This window comes from Eleutherodactylus coqui, chromosome 2, assembly GCF_035609145.1.
Source record: "Eleutherodactylus coqui strain aEleCoq1 chromosome 2, aEleCoq1.hap1, whole genome shotgun sequence".
Taxonomy (NCBI): Eukaryota; Metazoa; Chordata; class Amphibia; order Anura; family Eleutherodactylidae; genus Eleutherodactylus; species Eleutherodactylus coqui.
The window spans coordinates 171,590,431-171,612,560 of record NC_089838.1 but is presented as its reverse complement, the minus strand read 5'-3'; the positions used below and the strand labels follow the sequence as shown (position 1 = coordinate 171,612,560).

The 22,130-nt window shown below is 39.0% G+C and overlaps 1 protein-coding gene across 2 annotated transcripts in view; it reads right to left on the bottom strand.

The window, feature by feature from the left end:
• Positions 1 to 22,130, bottom strand: part of LRRK2 (leucine rich repeat kinase 2) — a 160,135-nt gene that overhangs the window by 61,843 nt on the left and 76,162 nt on the right. For both annotated transcript variants that reach the window (XM_066591915.1, XM_066591916.1), the window contains exons 23-34: positions 19,541 to 19,604; positions 19,233 to 19,447; positions 15,776 to 16,026; positions 14,188 to 14,336; positions 12,864 to 12,957; positions 10,711 to 10,906; positions 10,445 to 10,626; positions 8,254 to 8,483; positions 7,978 to 8,105; positions 4,525 to 4,743; positions 2,878 to 3,079; positions 74 to 162 (exon numbers count right to left, since the gene is read on the bottom strand). In XM_066591915.1, coding sequence (XP_066448012.1) covers positions 74 to 162; positions 2,878 to 3,079; positions 4,525 to 4,743; positions 7,978 to 8,105; positions 8,254 to 8,483; positions 10,445 to 10,626; positions 10,711 to 10,906; positions 12,864 to 12,957; positions 14,188 to 14,336; positions 15,776 to 16,026; positions 19,233 to 19,447; positions 19,541 to 19,604 — 2,019 coding nt within the window. The remainder of the gene's footprint in view (positions 1 to 73; positions 163 to 2,877; positions 3,080 to 4,524; positions 4,744 to 7,977; positions 8,106 to 8,253; positions 8,484 to 10,444; positions 10,627 to 10,710; positions 10,907 to 12,863; positions 12,958 to 14,187; positions 14,337 to 15,775; positions 16,027 to 19,232; positions 19,448 to 19,540; positions 19,605 to 22,130) is intronic.

Here is a 22,130-nt window from a genome sequence, read left to right as displayed (position 1 = left end):
AGTTGCAGAGCTTATTTTGAAATAATGTATTATATACTGTAAGAATAAATGCAGTAATAGACCAATACAAAACCTGTGCCATTATTTTACAGAGCCATTCAGGGTCCACAAAATAAAGATCTCGAAGCTGTAGAGCAGGGTCTTCAAAGTGCAGTAACACGCCTATTAAAACAAAGAACATGATGTCAAAAAGAAGTGCACAAGTCTATTGCTCATTGTCCAGATCAACAATCTATTGCTCATACTTCACTGTAATGTATTGTGTTTTACTTGATTATCCGCACTATTTTAACCTGTGCATTTATTAACTATAAGAATAAAAAAAAAACTGGTGCAAAAAAATGAGCAGAAAGGTAAAGCAAGAGAGGCGAATTATTTTTCCCTTGAAACCTACAAAATCTCATTATTAGATTCAAACCCTGACTGTCGCTGAATTGCAGAAATAATTTACATAAGGATATAAACAGCTTTCTCCAAAGATTGCTACACATATTAGACCTCAAACCCTTCAACTACTTTTGTGTCTCACTAAGGACAATTTAACTGAACCTATCATGACAAACATGGTGTCCGATTTGCCAGAATCATGTTATAAAGCAAGAGTAGCTGAGCAGGTAGACAGATAGTGTTGTGGGAAAAAGATACAATATAAAACTTATATTTCAGTCATTTGAATCCCTGGTTTTAGGAGTTCAGTGGGAAGTACTATCAGCGACTCACAACCATCTTTCTGAGTACACTCATACACTGAAGCCCCTCAACCACTGAGTCACTCCACAAACTGGACTCCTAAGCTCAGAATAAGTAGGGATGTCAATCAATAAGTTACAAGTTATACTGAATCTTTTTACACAAAACAATGTATCGATCTGCACAGCTCCTCCTGCCCTATAACATGATGTGCATAGATTGTCATGCATTTTCATGGTGACTAGTTTGATCTTAAATTCACCAGACAAACACTGAGTGATTGTGGGCAAATTATGGCTTAAAGGTACTAACATTTTTACATATTGGGCTACCAAAAGAATGTTTGCAACTTTTTTTTGTAAGACACAGGACTCTCTTCTTATTGTACAAAAAAACTTTTAATGTACAGGGTTATTATAAAAGAAATAGACACGTTCAAGGCTATATAAAACCACAACCGTTAAACAGGTGGAGACACAATATGTATAGTAGCATAGGGTTGGGATAAAAGGCTTTTGACTGCAACTTTCGATAACGCCAGCATCAGGTGAGCGCTCGGAAAGCATAAAATTTTAGAACACTAGTTGTTTATACAAAGGACAAAGTTCTGGGAGCCACCAGTAGCAGAGGAACACGTGGATTGTGATCATAAGGGCTCACATACAAACATTTGTAACTTAGTCATACAATGGTAAAGACATATGCTAAAAAAACATGTAAGTATTTTGGCTCTTCTAATAATACTTGGGTTTCTATATAATGCTGTCTATTTCTTTTATAGCAACCCAGTATAGTTTCTTATTTATTTACATTTGCAAGTTTACAGGAAATAAAGTGCTTGACTGTGTTCTCCAATTCTTTTCATTTATATAGGTAATCTATTTATAGGGATTGCAATGGCTATGTTGACAGTTTGAGTCAGGGTGGGCTCTAATACCTATCATCTCTACGCTAACACCACCAAGTTATGCACCTCTTCCCACAATATCTCAGCACCATTACTCCAAAACATCCCGACTGTCTGTATGCTGTCTGTAACACCATGTCATCCCTTTTTCTCAAACTTAACCTCTCAAAAACTGACCTCCTTGTCTTTACGCTCTCAACCAGTCAACCTCCCTCCAACATCTGCATATCAGTATGTGGCACCATCATAACCGCCAGACAGCATACCCACTACCTCGGGGTCACACTAGACTCCAACCACTCCTTTACCGCACATATCCAATCTCTGGCCTGAACATGCCACCTGCACCTCAGGAATATTGCTAAAATCCATCCGTTCCTCATTACGGACATGCTAAAGACACTCGTCATCGCCCTCGTCCATTCCCAACTGGACTACTGCAATTCGCTGCTCATTGGCCTTCCCCGCACCAGACTCTCCCCTCTCCAATCCATACTAAATGTGGCAGCTAGAGTCATCTTCCTATCCAGCCACGTCTCAGACGCCCCTGCAGTATGCCAGTCGCTGCACTGGTTGCTCCCACTAAAGAATTCAATTCAAACTCATCACCAAAGCTCTCCATGGCACCACGCCACCGTATATAGCAGAGCGGAGCACGCGGGCTGGGTGATGTATAGACAGGAGGGAGGCTAACACATTCTGACTAAACACCCTTCTAATATGAACCTCGCATGCTCGCCTTTCAGGACTTCTCTAGAGCAGCACCAATTCTCTAGAATGCTCTACCCTAAAACATCCGAACAATCCCCGATGCCTGGAACTTCAGATGCGCCTTAAAGACGCACCTCTTCATAGAAGCATACCAAACCTTCTAATCTTGTCTCCCATCCCCACAATATGCCCCCTGCCTGAACACTGCATTACCTATGTCTCTATACATTACACATTGAGCAAGGTATATGGTGAAATAAAGAAGACAGAAGAGGTTACAAACGGATTCTGCCTTCTCTTCAGGGTCTAGTAACAATTGCAGGACCTTTAAATCCACACCATAAATTTATAGCATGTTAAGGATGAAAAAAGCCAGCTTTGAAACCAGCGAATAGAGATTCAGCGAACATACAAAATAAGATATGGCAATAGCCCAAAAAAATCAGCTAACTGCAAAGAAGAATTACATAAAGCACAAGACATCCAGAAGCACTTCTCCTCAGCTTAATCAACCACTTTACTGTAATATTTAAGCCAGATGCTGATAATATATAAGATAATTAAATTACCAGATTCATTTAGAAAATGAACTGCATGTTGAATTTCATGCTCATCCAAATCCAGTTGGTTTTCTTCTACAATAACTTGGAGTCTCTTGTGGTTAATTACAGGAAATTCAACTGGAACGTTCTTCTTTTCGTTTAGAATTCTTTTTTCAAGCTCCAGATAGCTGTCTGGAATCAGCTGCCCAAGAACTGATTGGTCTCTAATCTAAACAAATAAATCGGCAAGACAAATGTGAATACAAATCTATCTATGAGACATAATATAACAAGCATAGTTTGGGATATAGGAGTCGAAAACTCATATATTCAATTTGTATGTACAAATCTGGATATTCTCTATTCACTGAAAGGTCCCTCACACATCATGTTTGGGAGATTTATTCTCTACATTTTTCACCCTTTTGATAAAAAAAAAAAAAAAAAGGAAGATAGAGGAAGGGAGAGCGGATCTCCTGAACGCAATGTGCAAGGTGCCTAATATACACAACACTGTCTTTATTCTGGCTAGAATACATTATCCGATTTTTTAAATGCTGTGCAAATAGTTTACATGTAGTAAGATCAATCACCAATATACTTTCTTTGTGCAAATGCCTTTGTAAGCCCATCCCACGTGCAATCATATGGCCAGGTTCCTGGTGTTTACCTCCTGTTTATGCAAAGTTCCCTACTCTGAACTTGTGGTTATCTCCTCTCTCTCTCAACTTTCCTGTAGAATAGTATGCCACACATCACATGCCGCTTATATCCACTGCTGCCTGGTTCACCTCCTGCTCGCTCCCTATACTTTGAGGGATAGTGTTTCACATGCTGGGTAGCAAAATTGTGCACTTTTAGTAGCAGATCAGTGTTTTGTGTAAAAACAGCGAGTAATAACAGGACTACATTACACCCTGTAATAGAAAGGCAGACAGCCAGCTGTAAACCGAGGCAATGTCTGTGATAGTGAAGTGGAATCATGGAAAATGTACCCCTTTACATTACTAATCTCACACATAGTAGAAAGAACTGGGCAATACAATGAATAATACCCTCTGAGCTATGCTGACATCATCTGGTGAGCATTCAAACACACATAGGTACTTCGCTATGTTTTTCATATGCTTGCAAAACCCTTGTAAGGAAAATTCTGCCTATGTTCTCAAACTGCAAACTACCAAAGCTGTCCTATACTGCATAACTCCCTCTATTGGAGTTACAGAAACAGCTTAGCTGTTTCCATAAGTCCCGACCACCACCCCTGCCAGTGCAAACAGCCAGGCAGTGGGGACCAGAACTACGTGCGGTTCCCAGAGGTGGGACCCGCATTTATCAGGCTATCATGGATATGCAGACACAGATTCAAATAAATTCTGCAATTTCAGAAATCCAGACACAAAGCCAGCAGTAATTTGTAAAAGACTCAGACAACTCACTTGCTTTTACATTGAATAGAAAAGATAAGACACCTTTTCATAACAATCTAATTAAAAAAACGATGAGCAATGCAATATACAGACAAACTGATACTAACAAAACACCTGAGATGTATGAAGTGTGCCAACATCTGGTCATTTGCTGATTACACAATCGGATTTAGTTACTTGGATAAACTGTGCTGTAAACAGAATAAAATAATATTATTTGCCTAGTGGTCTGAGGAACAATTACCTTAAAATTCAAACACTCTTTTATGAGGGACTTTCTAAGTTTTGCCAAAGCATCAGACTCCTCTGTAGCCGTCACAAAATGATGATCTTGAACACAGGGAAGCTCACGTTGATTAAAGAGCTCCGTTTTTATTTTATTTATGCAGGCTTTTCTCTGTTTTTCATCAGATACATCTAGGTGTGTTCCAACAAGAATAACAGGAGATGATGAAGCACGAGCCTGAAAAAAGATGTAAAAAAATTAAGTTGCTAAAGTGGCATATATATTATCTTTAAGCATTGTTAGTGACTAGAGTTCGCTTACAATGCATCAGAATGAAATACATTCACCTAAATTATAGGTCCCAGTTTAAGGTATGTATACCTTTGAACTAATTTTTTAAACTTCTTCAAAGCTGCTAAATTAAAAATGAAACAACTGTGTGAAGAGTGTTGATTAAAAATATACTACTGCTTTGTGGCCACAACCTAGTGCAAGACTGTGGCTATGTGCATATGGGCCTTTTTGCTTTTCTGCCTGTCTATAAGCATATGTTTGTGTGTGCCTGTATGTAATTCTTATCTTACATAGTAACATAGTATGTAAGGCCGAATGAAGACAATGTCCATCTACTTCAGCCTGTTTATCCTCCTATGTTGTTGATCCAGAGGAAGGCAAAAACCCCAAGAGGCAGGAGCCAGTTAGCCCATTTGGGGGAAAATTCCTTCCTGACTCCGTAATGGCAATCAGACTAATCCCTGGATCAACCCCTAATAGTTCCTACCTGCCTGTATACCCGGATTTACAATTGACCTAAGATTTATATCCTGTAATATCCTTCCCCTCTAGAAAGACATCAAGTCCCCTTTTAAACTCCTCTATGGATTTTGCCATCACCACATCCTCAGGCAGAGAGTTCCACAGTCTCACTGCTCTTACAGTAAAGAACCCTTTTCTGTTTTGGCGATGAAACCTGCTTTCTTCTAGACATAGTGGATGCCCTCTTCTTACAGCTGCAGTGCTGGGTATAAACAGATCATGGGAGGGATCCTTGTATTGTCCCCTCAAGTATTTATACATAGTTATTTGATCACCCCTTAGACGTCTTTTTTCCAGGGTAAATAATCCCAATTTTGATAGCCTCTCTGGGTATTCCAGTCTTCTCATTCCATGTGTTAATTTAGTTGCCCTTCTTTGAACCCCCTCAAGCACTGTACTATTTCACAGAAGCAGGTAAGTCTATAGAAACTTTAGTTATGCCCTTCACAGTTATAGACTAAAATAATATTTTTATTAAGATCCTTGTTTAAAAAACATATATGGGCTATACGGACTCACATAACATAAACACAAAGGGATATCAAAGTATCCCTTCCACACAACAACTGATGATTTTTTAGGGGTAGGAAGGTCCTGATGGTAGTAGATGACAGGGACACTTCGTAGTGTGATCAAGATTGACCGATTATGATGAAACCTACAAAAGGTAGTAATAGACTCATAGGATTGTCCACAGATATTTGATTATAGTCTGGGAGATATATATGAGTCCATTAGTTCCGCTCAACTTCGGGCTCAATTCGGGCTCAACGCGTTTCCCCACAGTTTTAGTGGTTCATCAGGAGCAAGGCCTCTATCGGGCTAACTACTTGTGTTGTTATACACAGTTTTGTGTTGCGTGATAGATAGAAAAAATGTAGATAAGCAACCTCTGATACAGAATAAGTTTGCATACAATGTGGGATCCCTTCGGCACTGTATGTTGTCCAACAGATAGACCACTAGAATTAGAGGAGAGGAGAGACTTATTCCTCCATAGAAGTTACATCGGCATTTAGTTCTTCTTAGTATGGTACAGTTGCAGATTATAAGCACTAGCATCCACTGATAAAATGCCAATAACAGTCACCTATCAATGACGGAAGGTGCTGCATATATCAGTTGTATCAGTTGCTTATAGTTAATCCAACAATTTTTTTTTTTTTTTGATTCGGATTATGACTTATTGTTTTCAGTCACTGAGAGCACTGCAGACGCCTATCTAGGCAGATTTGTTTCCTAAAAGAAGAGACGTCTGTGATCAATATCAGACTGCCCTAGTCCACTATGTTGCATATGAGACCTATAGCAACATAAATGGAGATCAGCCTATTACATAAAGCTGTCTTAGGCCAATTCAGATGTAATAAGTTGTTTTTCTTATTCTAGGTGCTTAATGCACCATTTATTGGCTCAAAGGGCTAATAGCTATGTTGCATGCAAAATCAGCAGCAGCGTAGGTACTTGATGCACCATTCAATGGCTTAAAGGGTTAACAGCTATATTGCATGCAAGATCAACAGTAGCATAGGTAGAGATCAGCCAATTTGATAAGGCTGTCTTTTAGCCAATTTTAAAGTAGTCTGATTGATCTTTTGCTCAAAGTGCAGAGTGCACCAAAAATTCTAGTATCTATCTTTTAGGTCTAATTATATATCGAGGTTGAAGAAGATAAAAAATAAAGCAAATAATAAAGCAAATAATAAGGAGATGCAGCGTCTGTGGCCCTGATGGTGAGCCTTATCAAATTGGCTGATCTCTACCTATGTTTGCATGCAACATAGCTATTAGCCCTTTGAGCCAATAAATGGTGCATTAAGCACCTAGAATAAGAAAAACAACTTATTACATCTGAATTGGCCTAAGACAGCTTTATGTAATATGTAATATGTAAGAGGCGTTTCCTTTAATTATTTCTCCAATAAAGTCAGAGTTTTATTACATCCATCTGTCTTGAAGATGGATTTCTTTCCTCTTATCACACGGATAGCGCCAAAACTTTGGATTATCTGTATGGCACTAATATTTCTGTACAGTATTACTAAGCACTTAGCAGTACATCAGAGAGTTTAAGGTTATTGTTCTCAGTAAGAGAAACAAAATCTTGTAGAAATTATACCTTTTAATGGCTAAAGAAAGAATTGTTATCAGAGCAAACTTTTGGGACCACGCAGGTCTCTTCATCAGGCTGCTGCAGAGTTCTAAGTAGTCTTGAAGGCGCTATTAACACCATTTCTTTTTGTTAGCCATTTAAAAGAATTATATCTAAAATATTTTTTTGGTTTTCTTATTGAGGAGCAATAACATTTTGTTCTACTGGCTAACATGGAATTAAGATATCACCTGAGAGTCATTGGATGCAATTCTTTTGCATTTTACCTGTGACTGTCTATATCAGTAGTGTATTCTCCAGTAGGTTTGGTAATGCAGAAATTAATTTAGAAAGCAATATCCATACAAGAGCAGTGAGCTGCTGAGCTGGTGCATTTAAGTTTATTATGTAAAACATGCCTTTGCTATATGGGAAATTCAGTATATATTTCTTGTGGCTTATGCCCCAAATCGTTTAAGAGCTTAGCAGTGCCCCTGATTACAAATGTATATTTTTGTTCTATTAACATTATTTAATAAAAAAAATACCATGCAAAAGATTACCTTTATGTTAAAAAGCCAAGGTTTTATTGCATCAACTTCTGAGGCCCCTTTGCTGAGATCATAAACCACAAGGTACAAAGCACGTGGAGTCATAAAATGCGGGTGAGTGCTATAAAACTCCTCCTGCCCTGAAACCAAACAGGTCACATACAGTAACACACACAATAAAAATGTAAATGGTGATGGTTAAAAGGACAATCATATGTGTCTAAGGAGGATTACAACATCGCTAATCCAAGGATAGAATTGCAAATAGTAAACATGAAAACGTTTTACCTGCAAAATCCCAGACATTCAGTGTGATTTCCTTCCTAACTTTCCCCCTTATTAGAATGGGCCAGTCCTTCACATCAATGCCAATGGTAGCCTTCTCAGGTCCCTGTCCGGGGCGTTTTTCTTTCATTAACTGATGAACAAGTGTTGTTTTACCACTTCCTGTGTTTCCCATGATAAGGAGCTTCATACGATTATAAGGAACAGCCTTTTTTAATCGCTGTTGAAGAAATCTAAATAAAATATATCATGTTACTAGATCTATAAAATCTGTATCTTTTATAATTCTCATATAAGACCCATTTTTTAAGTCAAGAAACCCCTTTAAAAAGTAGAGGCATCACTTCATAAAGACAAAATATATCAGCTAGATTTTTTATTTTTTGCTAATTAAAACCAGATACTAACATGTTTTTTTCTAGTCTGCTTTCATTTTCTGAAACTCCAAATCATATAAAAATATATTATGCTTTTAAGACTCTGTTCAGACCTCATTATTGCTTCTGTTCAGGGATCCCAACAGGGTTTCTTTATAAAATACCAAAACCAGCAGCCCTAGACAAGACCTGAAAGGAGCCTCTCTTAAAAACTGCTGAAACGGTGACCAATAGGTTTCTGTACACACTCACGCTGGCAGCTGTAGGGGTGAAATGTCATTATTTCACATGATGCTGAAGTTGGTTTCCTATTCAATAGTTCTTTATTTGCAAGACATTTTTTTTCTTTTTTTCCCTTTAGAATTAATGAAGAGAATTTTAATGTTTTGTTGTAAACTATTGGTCTATCCTCAGGCAGGAAAGGCAGTGCAACACGGCGATCCTTGGCCATGTGATGGGTCATGGCCAAAGTAGTCTTGTAGCCCTAGCCTAAAAGGGAACCTGTCACCACTTATAAGCAACATAAACGCATAGGTCAGGTCCCGAGGATGGATTTTTTTTTTATACTGTTCCCCCTTCCAGCATTGTCACAAGTGGATGTCGGCTTCAGCAGACTCATCTTTTGGGCCTGTGCACGCACACTCCTATAGAGGGCAGTGTGTGTGTGAGCACACAGTAGACTGATCTTTGCGGGTTGGGTGTGCAAACACACTGTTCTCAATGAGAGTGTGTGCACAAAGCCCAGAGAGTTGAGTCCACTGGTGCCAACTTTAGCAGATGACTGTGCTGGAATGGAAAGCCGCTTGAGTATAAACAAATACATCCCTGCACTCTTGAGAACCTGGCCTATGGCTTTAGGTGGTGACAGGTTCCCTTTAACTGCAACTACTACCCTATATTGAAGGGGATTAAATTCCTATAGCTACCTTCTGTTCTTACATTATATAGAAAAAAAGTTTAAACATAGTGTGTGCAGGTGGGGCTCTGGCTGATCGCGTGGATACACCATGATCAGCCCGTTTTAGTGGCATCCAGTGCAGACAAAGCTGAAACTAGTGACTTCGCCTCGCTTTACTGCAGATATTCTGGCCAAAAATGCGTCTGTAATAGGCTTGTGTGAAATCGACCATAAGGAGTTCATTTCTTTCCACTTTAATCAGATACAGAAATACAACTAATAAGCTCGTGTGAAACTGTAACATATTAAATAGCCTGTATTTTTAAATTAGCCTGTGAAAGTTCTACCCAGTGTTTCTTACTATGATGTAGAGAAATGTGGCACCCAAAACGGTTTTTGCAAAAAGGCGCCATCTGAACTAAGGCCGGACCTGCGTTTAGGTCCCATCCAGGGGTGCCGTTTTGGAAACTTTAAAAATAGAATTCCTGACAGGAACGCTGGACAGAAACAATAATAAAGAACAGAGTCCAGTCAGTACAAAATTTTGGGTCGGTTTACAAAAAAATAAAAAAATGAGAGCGACACAATCCAGTTCACAACCCCAAATCAAGGAACCCATTAACACTTTAAAGCGACCCTCCGCTCCTGGACAAACAAAGATGACGGCACACCTTCTGTGACTACGTGATGCAGAGAAGTGGACATAAATGTATTACTATCAATTATAATGTATACATATATCTGTTAAAAGAGCATAACTTTCATGGATTCAAACAGATTTGAAGTTTTGGTGCTCGAGTTGCTTGATTATAAAGCAGATTAGAGCAAAATGCTAATAAATATTGCTTTAAAATAATAATACACTGATAATACTACAGATCTGGTTAGACTAACTGTGTGATAAAAGAAAATGCCGTACCGTATGAGGTCTCTGGCTTTGTATCCTATATGCTTCATATCGAAATCAAGATGCAGTCCGTCAAGTGGCAGATCCCATACTTTAGTAAGTTTTCCCATTTCATCTGGAAAGGACCTCAATTCTGGATTGTGGCTTATATCAAAGCAAGTGACATTCTCAAGAAATCCAATTTCAGGTGGTATCTAAAACACATTCAAGTATTAATATGACAGCAAAGTCTGAAATCTGAGGCAAAGTAATATTAGAAATGAAATGTACAGTATTACCTCCTTGATCATATTGTGGGAAAAATGTAGTTTCTCAAGACGTGACCACCGGCTTGGATCTTTACGGAGGTCCTCAAGATTCAATATACTAATCTGATTGTGGTTCAAAATGATTTCTCGCAGATTTATTGAAGTCCATTCCAGGGGCCCAGGTAGATTACTGATCTGATTATTGCTTAAATCTACTGTTCTTAAACTTAAGGCAAAAACAGGAATGTATGTCAATGAAATTACTGGAAAGTATTTAACCTTCATTTGTTACTTAACCTTAAATGTAAGGCATCATGTAGCAGTAATTTAACACCCTAAATAGCCACTGACTTTTCAAACAACTTGTCCTTATCTGATAGCAATGCAAATCACTTTATTTACCTAAAATTGTGTTTTTGTGCTGAAAAATCCCTCTAAAGCTCTGGCCACTAGAAGTTGTCCTTCTTCCCAACTTGCTATCCACTACCTGTTGTCAAGTGATGCCTATCTCTAATAAGAGAGAGACCGAGATGCTGTAGTGACTTATGTGAATTTGTGTGTTGCAAATAGCTAAGAATCAAATTCAGCTATTTTCTCTGTGCACAGTGCATAAAACACAACATAACAGTGGGCTCCTCCCACCAGCTCAGAGAGACTTGAGAATTTGTGGAAAAGAAACTTGGGGGAAATGGTGATGAATGGAGCATAGAGGCCATACAATATCCAGAAATAGGGTCATTACTCAATAAACACATGGCAGCTTATTTTGAAAAATTATCTGAAAAGTTAGGTATGCGTTAATCATTAAATAATTTTTAAGCTTTTTTTTTTTTTCATTGTCGCACTACAGTGTAAATCTGACAGGCACCCAAGAGGCCGAGGCTTATTGGAGTACAAAGATGGCAGACACACAGGCCTTCAAAGTTCTTACTGTAAAGTGTCACGTCAAGTTTTAAAAATGGGGCTGTATCAAAAGGGCCAAAACACGTCTTTTGTATGCTGGATTAATTCCTAATAAAAACAGAGGAGTCCAGCTTAAAAATATGTTTCGTGCCTCTTTAAGAAAAGGGATTGCGCCAACAACCACTGTTTTTCCTACATTTTTTCCATGTATGTGCACATCCTCCTGGGAAGGTCTAACGTTTTGTGGACTGCCTGCACCCTCTCAGACTCATCAAAGGGAGAATAAAATAAAATTCAAACACCAAAACATCGGTTTATAGAGACTTTGGAAATCTTAAGTACATGCTTCGCTCCCTTTTTTTCTCCTCTCATCATTCACCAGAAAGAACTGGATTGAGCTCAGTGAAAGTCACAGTGCTCAGAAAGGGACCTCAATTTAAGGGAAGTGAGATAGTGCCTTACGTGTGGGCTACGTTGGTTGTTGTTTTCATAGCTGCAATAATTTGGAAGCTGAATAAAGGCATTTCTATTGGATTTCCATTAGCATCTATGCAGTTTATTTGCCACTCGGCACCACAAAACACCTCTGTAGAGTCCAAGAAGATGCTATCTTCGATGCTAAATTAACCCCAAGTATCACACTCCACAGTCTCATTTTACTTTCTAACCATCTTCTTTCATGAAGAACAAGAAACCAAGTTCACATGGTGTGCTCTACCATACACTATAGCATAATCTGCATTTAATAGCTTCCTAAAGGAACCTGCTAATCCTTACATGTGATTCGGTCATTACATCTATCACTATTGTTAAGGACCATTTACATGGGACAACTGTCGGGCAAACGATGGCCAACACTCGTCCCTGTGTGTCCAGGCTCCCGTGCTGTCACACGGAAGCTAGCAGAGCTGGCTCGCTCACGGAGCGGCCAGCAGACGGGCTGGGCAGTGCAGGAGATTTCTCTCCTCTTGCTCTCCCGCCCCTCTCTATGCAGCATAAACGATGGACGATCAGCTGATCACTCATCATTCAGTTTAAGCAGCGGCCGTTCAGTAGTGAACGGCCACTGTGTTATCTCAATGGAGAGGGGCAGGGGAGCAAGAGGAGAGAAATCTCCTGCACTGCCCCGCCCCCCTGCTGGCCGATCTGTGAGCGAGCCAGCACCAGGAGCTCCCATATGACAGCACATTTGTCCGACAGTCGTCCCGTGTAAATGGACCTTTAGTTTAAATAATCTAGCTACTTAAATTTAGCAGTCCTTTAATAAGTGGTGCACCTACTAAGAGAGTTGAAGAATTTCTTTAGGAATATTTGTAAATTTATTCGAGGACAGCCTTAATGTTGTCATCTTTGAAGGAATATTAGGCACTATTGCTGAAAAAAAACAAGCAAAAATGCACTTTTAAATTATTTAATAAATTTACAATGAGTACTTAATAAAGTAACAATGGCTCTTTATCGTATGATATAACATTAAGACTAGATACACCAATTATAAATACTTATTCTGGAAGCACTAATTGTGCTACAGTCTTAAATAGGTTGTTCCTTGAACCCAGCAGATCAGCTGTTGTGTCAGCCACAGGAAGTGTATATGGAACAGAAAGCAGATAGCTCTGTTTACATTGTAAAGACCAGTTCTGGTTATACAGGCACAGCTCCCAAAGAACCCAGTGGGAACTGTGCCTGTATTACTAGAGCAGCCACTAAAATGTGTACATAAATAAGAAGTCTGGAACTCTACATTGAACTCTACACATGCAATTTGGCTCATATGACCCAGAATTACTAAACATTCCTTGGCCCTGGCAATAATGGAAGGATGCCCTAAAGGCTGGGTTGATACCTGGCACTTTGGCTGACTGGCCCCTACTGGTATGACTGATGTTCCTGTAGCTGTGAAGCATCAAAAGAGCGACACCATTCCCGTGTGTAACTTGTATGTGGTGCATAATCGGTTTATATTTCTTACTATAGATAATGCAGGAAATATAAATTTTTATATATATAAAATGTAAACAAGCTTAGAAACCTAATCCCCTGCAGTATAAAGCAGTGGTGGCAGTTTAGGAGTATAAAAGGCCCTGACAGGTCCCTTTTATAATTAAAGCACTTGTACTTTTTGGACAGCCCCTTTCCATATGTCATGTTAAAGCAAGCGGGTTTAATAGCAGGGGTTATATCATGGAAAATGGTCAGCAGGTGCTTCCTGCCATAACAGCTGATTATTGGTGGTCCTAGCAGTGGTCAGCTTTTCATGGGATGTTGTGCAATAGAAAGGCAAATAATTTGCAGTGGAATGCGCCTTTCATGAAGGGATATTTCCAACAATTACTGTACAAAGTTATTAAAGGCTTTATCCTGGACTTCAAGGGGGTTTCTGGGGAAATAAAACCTATCCGGGTCCAGCGGTGTTGGCGTCTCTACTTCCGCTTGGTTCCAATACCACTTCATGTGATATAGAGCTTCCACCACCCGCCCAGGGATGGTGACATGCTTGCATCCCCCTAGTCTGTCTCTGCATCAGCTGTGACAGGTAATTAAATAGCCAAGTCCCAAATAACGCTTGTATAATTTATATATTAACAAACTATGTTCTCTCACCCAACTGGTTTGTCATGGCACAAAACATCTCTAGCCTAGTACAGTTACTCAGGATATTGGGTCCAAGTGAAGAAATCAAGTTCTTGTTCAGATTCAGTGTCCTCAGTTCAGGCAAGCATAGTGGGGCATGAATTTCTGTAATGGTGTTACTGCACAAAAATTAATAAATGTTATTTTAACTATTTTAAAATCCAACTTACATATTAAGCAGATGTATAGCTATTCAAATAAAATAACAAAAAGAACAAATTATGAATAAAATAGCAGTAGTGGGCTCAGAAAGTAAAAGACAGTATTATAATATACTGAAAATGCAGTAGCATGACTGTGCAGATAAAATAATATCACAAAATGATGGCTATGACATAATACCAGAACTGATAAGTACTTTTATTTCATTTTTCTCTAAACAGATCTTCGGCTTCATGTAATTGCACTTGCATATGGACGTTTGCTTTAGTCAACTTTCAATTGTTTATTGATGATGTGCAAAATACTACTAAAACTTTGATTGTCTGTACAATACTTTCTCTTCCTTGAAGGTTTTATCAGATTCCTTAAATTGATGGGCCATGCCTAGGATAGGCCATCAATATTAGACCAGTGAAGGTCTGACTCTCGGTGCTTGTTGAACTGCTGCTTGAAAGCGCCACAGTACTGCAGTCTGCACCATGTCTCCTTATTGTCTTTACCAGTCACAGCTCTGTACTTTTAGTAGTCGCTGCAGCAGGTTTTACAGTCTACTACCGCAATGTCCCATTTAAGTGAATAGAACTGAGCTGCAATACCAGTCATAAGCACTACTAAAAGTAAAGAGCTAGGCCTGTGTGAAAGTGCCACTTCACTAAAGGATCTGGGAATATTTAGCTTGCAAAAATGAAGGCTGAGCGGAGACTTAATAGCAGTCTACAAATATCTGAAGGGCTGTCACACTGCAGAGGGATCAGCCCTATTCTCATTTGCACAAGGAAAGACTAGAAGCAATGGGATGAAACTGAAAGGGAGGAGACACAGATTAGATATTAGAAAAAACTTTCTGACAGTGAGAGTGATCAATGAGTGGAACAGGTTACCATGGGAGGTGGTGAGTTCTCCTTCAATGGAAGTGTTCAAACAAAGGCTGGACAAATATCTGTCTGGGATGATTTAGTGATCCTGCATTAAGCAAGGGGCTGGATCTGATGACCGTGCAGGTCCTTCCAACTCTACCATTTAAGGATTCTACGTACCTTCAATGACATTGCAGCGTATTACCTTCATAATTATCAAGGGAATCTACTACATAGCACAATTAACTTTGTTCATGTCTTTTATTACAATAAGACTATCAGCTATGTATGTAAATCCATGTGATTAGCTGATCTTCAGATAAGAAAAATCAGATAGCAAACACATCATAAGGGTCCAAACTGATGTGCAAATTTCATTTCAACAACACTGCAAGCATTCTGGGAAGCAAGTGGGAACCTCTGACTCAACTGGGAGAAAATAGAAAAGAACAAAGTGCTGATGTATATTCTCTAAAAAGAGAAGTTTAAGAACAAGTACAGCGCATCATTACTCCGTACTCCACGGCAAGACACCTTACCCTTCTAGGATCAATTCTTCTAGTCTTTGTGCAATATTTCCAATACATTCAGGAACTTCCTTCATCTGGTTGTATGACAAATTTAGATGCTTCAGAGTCAGACATATTGTGCTTGTAGGCAAAGTTAATGAAGGTCCAATTTCATTTCTTGATAAATCAAGGAATGAGATGCTACTCATTTCCAGAACAGCAGCAGGGAAGGTTTTGAAGTTGTTACTGCGCAAATCCAGGTAAGTCAAAGACTTGAAAACCTAGATTAAAAAAATATATATAAAATAAATAATAAATTCAAGTAAGATTAAAAAATAAGGGTGCATTTACATGGGCGAGTTGCATGAGAGTGCAATGCAATTTTTTTTCAGCTGCCAAAAGGAAGAAAAAAAATACAACATGCTGCAATTTTTCCTCTCGCAATGCTGCTTCTCACAGAGCTGAGAAGAGAAAAAAAACGCAAATGTAAATGGACTCGTTAAAAACACTGGGTTCTTTTCCCATGCAATTTCTGTGCATCTAACAATGCACAGAAAGCGTGGCAGAAAATTGCCCGTGTAAATGCACCCTTAAAAACTTAGAAAAAGTTCTTCAATAATATAAAAATAGTCCAATATCTCCAGGCCAACTTTACAGATGTCATTTTCTATTCCCTTGTTTTTTTATTTTTATTATGTCCTCTTTCTTACAGCAATCGTGTTTTCTCTGCACGGTTCTGGAATGGACTACGAGCATTTTCCATTTATCTGCGTTTCCCCAACACATTCTACATAATTGATGTACAAAATGGTAAGTTCTCATTAAAACTGAAAAAAGTCCGCTTTAACCCCTTAATGACATGGCCTATTTTGGACGCAACAATTTTTGGCGGACTTTCATCTCCATTACTCTAGAGCCATAACTTTATTTTTCCGTCGACACGGCCGTATGAGGGCTTGTTTTTTGCGTGGCGAACTGTAGTTTTTATTGGTGCCATTTTTGGGTACATAAGACTATATTTTAAAACTTTTAGTAATTTTTTTATGATAGCAGGGAAAGAAAACGCATCAATTCTGCAATAGATTTTTAATATTTTTTTTACAGCGTTACTCATGCAACATAATTGACACAATACATTTTTTTTGCGGGTCGGTACGGTTACCACAATATCAAAATTCTTATATTTCTTTTAGGTTTATCCACTTGTCCGCAATAAAAACCCCTTTTTTTTGGAAATCGTTTTTTTTCTATATCGCTGCATTTAAAGTCCTATACCTTTTTAATTTTTCCATGGACAGAGATCTGTGGGGGCTTACGTTTTGTGAGACTTACTATAGTTTTTATTGGTACTGTTTTTGGGGTACATATGGCTTTTTTGATCCCTTTTATTGCGTTTTTTTGGGGGGCAAAATGAAAAATAGTAAGCATTTTGCCTCTGTTTTTTTAATATTTTTTTTTACCCCATTTGCTATGCAGGATAAAAAGCATGTTCAGTTTATTGTACGCGTCGTTACAGATACAACGATCCCAAATACGTGGGATTACATTTTCTTTTTATGCCAATATGGGAAAAAGAACAAAAAAGGTTGTTTTTTTTTTTACATTTTTCTTCTTTACCTTATTTTTAGGGGACTTGTACAATCACACCTATGATCGCTATGATAAAACATTGCAGGACTTCTGTCCTGCAATGCCTTATCGCTTGATATAGCGATCATAGGCAATGGCAATGCAGGATGCCTGGCAACCCGTCAGGCTCTCCACAATTTCATCGCAAGAGTCCGATGACGTCACAGAGGGAGCACGCTCCTTCTGTGAACCCTTTACATGCTGCAATCTATATATATCGCGGCAAGAAAGGGGTTAACAGTGGGGGCGCTGTCCCAATGCACCCCTGCTGTTGCAGCAGGAGGCTGGCTATCAGTGACAGCCGGCTCCTGCTGCTACTCAACGATTAACCTCGTCCCGCCACAAGACGTAAATGTACGTCCTGGCTCCGTGGTACTTAACGCAACAGGACAGACACTTACGTTTTGTGGATAGCGCGACATCAGAAAAGATCACGGATAGCGCGGGATCTCTCCTGGTCTCGTGCTATCCACAGGACGTAAGTGTATGCCCTGTTGCGTTAAGGCTTATTTAGATGCAAATGAAGCTAATAAGCTAATAATGGACATTAGTGCCCATTAGTCGTTTATGCAAAATTATTGCTCAAACTGTCATACAAGCTATCTTTTGAACGAATTTTGAGCGACTATCTCTGCGTGTAAATGGGCCTTAAGCCGTTACACTGCAGTCTACAGGAATGAGTGATGCTACATAGCTGCAGCGCCGGCACCAAAATTATGATGTAAGCTGGTGGGCCAGATCATGTAATCAGTAACATAATTTATAGCTTTATGTCATCCAGATTTAATCACATGATCAGCAACACTACTGTCTGTGTTGAGCAGTGATGGCATAGCACTTTGATGATGTTGACAATATGACCAGTGGGTATGCCTGAGTGGACAACATCGCTCTGCTGTTGTCCTGCTCCTGATGATGCTGCTAAGCAGCAAAACGTGCAGGGGCACTGTTTGAGCCCATTTATCTTTTTAATGAGTGTGCCCTGTCACAGTAGAAATTGAAAAATAATTGTCTGGATTGCACTCTCCTTAATATTATATTGCTAGTGGTGCACTATTTAGCACCTGCATCAATGTTTAAATCGCGCTTTGCCTTTTCCCGTGTTATTATTGATCCTAATTTAGATCCCTAAGGCCAATTTGTGTTTCTTAAACTTAAAATCAATTCTGTGGTTTATGCTTTTGCCAACCTGTACCTACGAAATCAAAACCAGAACCCCATTTACCACTCTATCTTTGCCACCCTTTTCAGATTTTACTGAAGGGATTTGGCTTGTGGGAGACTTTAATGACCATATTTTTCACTTTATAAGACGCACTTTTTCCCCCTCCAAAGCGGGAGGGGAAAGTTGCTGCGTCTTATAGAGTGAATGTGCCAAAAAAATTAGTTCCGATTGCCATTTTTAACGCAATCGCGAATTTAACGCGTGAATGCGATTTAGTTAGCGCGATTGCGTGTTACACTCGCGATCGCACAAAGAAATGTGCGACCAGTCTCCTGGTCTCCTCTGCTGCTCCCTCTGCTCTGTCACCCGGCACTAACCCTGCGCTGTCCCTGGGTGAGTTTAAATTTTTTTCCCCCTATTTTCCCGCTGTAAAACGGGGGTGCTTCCTATAGACCCGTGCGTCTAATAGAACGAAAAATACGGTACCCTCCTGATTCAGATAGGCACCTCTTTTGGATGTCTATCGTACTTTTTTTTTTTCTTTTCCCCCTTCCTCCTCTTATGCTCTAGCTTGCTAAATTTCTGATATTCTTCTGCCTATGCATATTTCCTCTTCATATTTTAATCTTTCTAGTTTTCTGTGTTTGTGGTTTTCTGTTAATGTGTTATGTAGAAGTACAAATCCCTACTTACGTCACAGAGTGATTTGGGAATCGATGTTAAAATGTTCTGTTGAAGCTCCAGTTTCTCAAGACGTTCCAAATGATTGGTTAAAAGGGATTTTTTATTTATTAAATCTATGCTTTCAAGATCATTTGCTGATAGATCTAAGGATCTAATATGTTCTTTTTCACTTAATGAGGAGGTGCTATCAGTTCGCTTCATGTGCAATGAAAAAAGTGCTTTACCTAGTGAAAAAAACTGCTTTAATATATATTCACATTAACACGATTATTGCAAAAAAGCGTAACATTTAATTTAATTTTTACATAAGTACTTACATGGATATTCAATTTGAGAGATGTCTTTTTTGCGGCGTAAAATAACTTCATCCCCAAATCCACCCTATTAAGCAAAAAATACAGTGAAGAAAAATTGGCAGAGCACCAATGCAATATACCTTTATAAATGAGCAATAATGTAATATGCCTTTATAAATGAGCAATAATGTAATATGCCTTTATAAATTTTACTTTAGCTGGAAAATATAAGTGTACCCAGGACTTGATATTTTATCATAATTACATTAATATCTGTTGACTGCCCATTTTTTATTGTGGTTAGTGTCTGCATATAGTGGACTAAATTAATTAGTAATTACATTTATATTTTTAATTAATAATTAATATTTTTCATTTTTCCATAGAAGGGTTGTCTTAGCCTAAGTTCACAAATAGAATATCTTTCCACTTTTTCCACTTTTTTGTGCAGTAGAAAAAAAAAGTGTGACTTCCACATTGTGTTGAAAGCTAGAAATTTTTAGAGCTTGTTGCATTTTTGTTTAAACTGCAGCATGACCTACATGAAGGGCTCTGAAAAAGAACAATCAAAGTCTAATTGTAATGAAAATTGATAACATTTAATAGTTTAACAGCTCGCCAAGCCTAAAATATACAATGAAATAGAAATCTGGGCACTGAAATACATGCAAGGAACATTGGGGAAGGGGGGGGGGGGGAGAGAGAGCTCCCCCGTTACCCCCCGCCGCCCCCCGAATCTTTTCGTCCGAGTAGGCAGTTACTCGAAAAAAGGCATAAAAAACTGCTTTAGGGCCTGCAAATCATTACAGTTGTCTATATGAAATGGGCGAAGAGTAGAGTGCAGAATTTTTAATTTTCCAACATGTTTGGAATTAGGTTTTGTGAGTTTTGGCAAAGTCCAAGGTCCATTATACACATTGTGATGCAGCACAGTATGGGGTGCTGCTGATGTCATTTTCCATTACCTTGTTTTTGTATCCAAATAGGATACAATGAATGTAAAAATGTATCAGAATTTTTAAACATGAACTAAGTGCAAAGGTGTTGGTTTTACACTTGTTTCAGCAAACACTTTCACTCATCTACTTAATACATAGACAACTTTTGGTTCAGTAAATCAAAACCTTTTTGTAACTCCATGTAACTATGCTCTCTTAGGCCTTAGTCAGACGGGCGTTTTTTCGCGCGATTTGCGCATCGCATGTCGCATGCGCAAATCGCGTGACCGGAGGCGAAAAATTGCAGGAAAAATCTGCACCTAGCCGTGTTAATCGTCGCAGCAAAACACCCGTCTGACCGGAGAAAAATCGCCATGCGCATCAAAATGCGCATGAAACTTAGACTGACCGGCGAAAAAAATGATTTTGGTGCGCACATAAAACGCAGATAGGCGCGATCTGCGAATCGTCGTGTCCTATAATTTTTCACATATGCGCATAAAAAGCGGACATGTGACCGATACCATAGCGAACCATTGGTTCTATATATGCGCAAATCGCATGCGCATGCGCAAATCGCGCGAAAAAACGCCCGTCTGACTAAGGCCTTACAGGAAATGTGACCTTTAGGCCAGATTCGGATGTCCATATTTGCGCAGCGCACCGCAAATGCAAAATTTGCATGCACAATATGCAGTGAGTAGAACCCATTGATTTCAATGGGTTCATTCACATGTCTGTATTTTGTGCGCACATTTTGTACGCTTTAAAAAAAAAAAAAAGCAACACGTTCTATATTCTTCACAATTGGGCAGCGCAAGAGACCATTGAAATCTGCATATTCACAGTACATAAGATTGTGTACTATGTATTTGAGTGTGCAAAAGAGCTGTGTATTTATGTATGCAAAAAAAACACCTGAGCAGCTACAATACTTGAGCGTAAACACATTTTGGCTAAATGTACACATGGCGTGTGAAAACGGCCTTAAAGTTTCCGGTCACCTTGACCTTTTTAAATTACACAATGCCCTCAATACTAGGTCATTTCTTTTATTCCTTCCACAGGAATAACATGAAATGTTAATGTTTGACCTTACTGTCCATGTTGTTTTCTGTGAAATTAATCAATAGTTAGGCCACATTATTGGAACCCTTTTGGCCACTGTTGGATCATACATGTAAAACAAACTTTAGCTTGTTGACAACACATGAGTGCTGAAAGCATAGTGAGATAATTGTCACTTGTCATACATCATTTGAACAAACATTAGGAACAGGTGTGCAATGTGCATGCTGTGCTTCCTTCATGATCATCAGTTCCTGTTTCACCATTAGGCAGGGTTCACACAGGGCGGATTTGCCGTAGTTTTTCCGATGCGGTTTTGCCGCAGAAGAACTGCTTCTGCGGCAAAACCGCTTCAAAGGTTAATTTTGGCTTGTGGATTTTTTCCGCAGCGCTTTTTCACTTTTTGCCGCGGATTTAGCTGCGTTCATGGAGGGCTATGGACAAAAAAGCGCTGCGGAAAAGACAGTAGAATAGACATGCTGCATCTTTGAAAACTGCGCCGCAGTTGCATCTCCGCACTGTGGCTGTGCAGAAAAAATCCGCACTGTGTGAACAGCTTTTTGGCAAAACTCATTTGTGCTGCATTGCACTGCGAACGCAGCAGT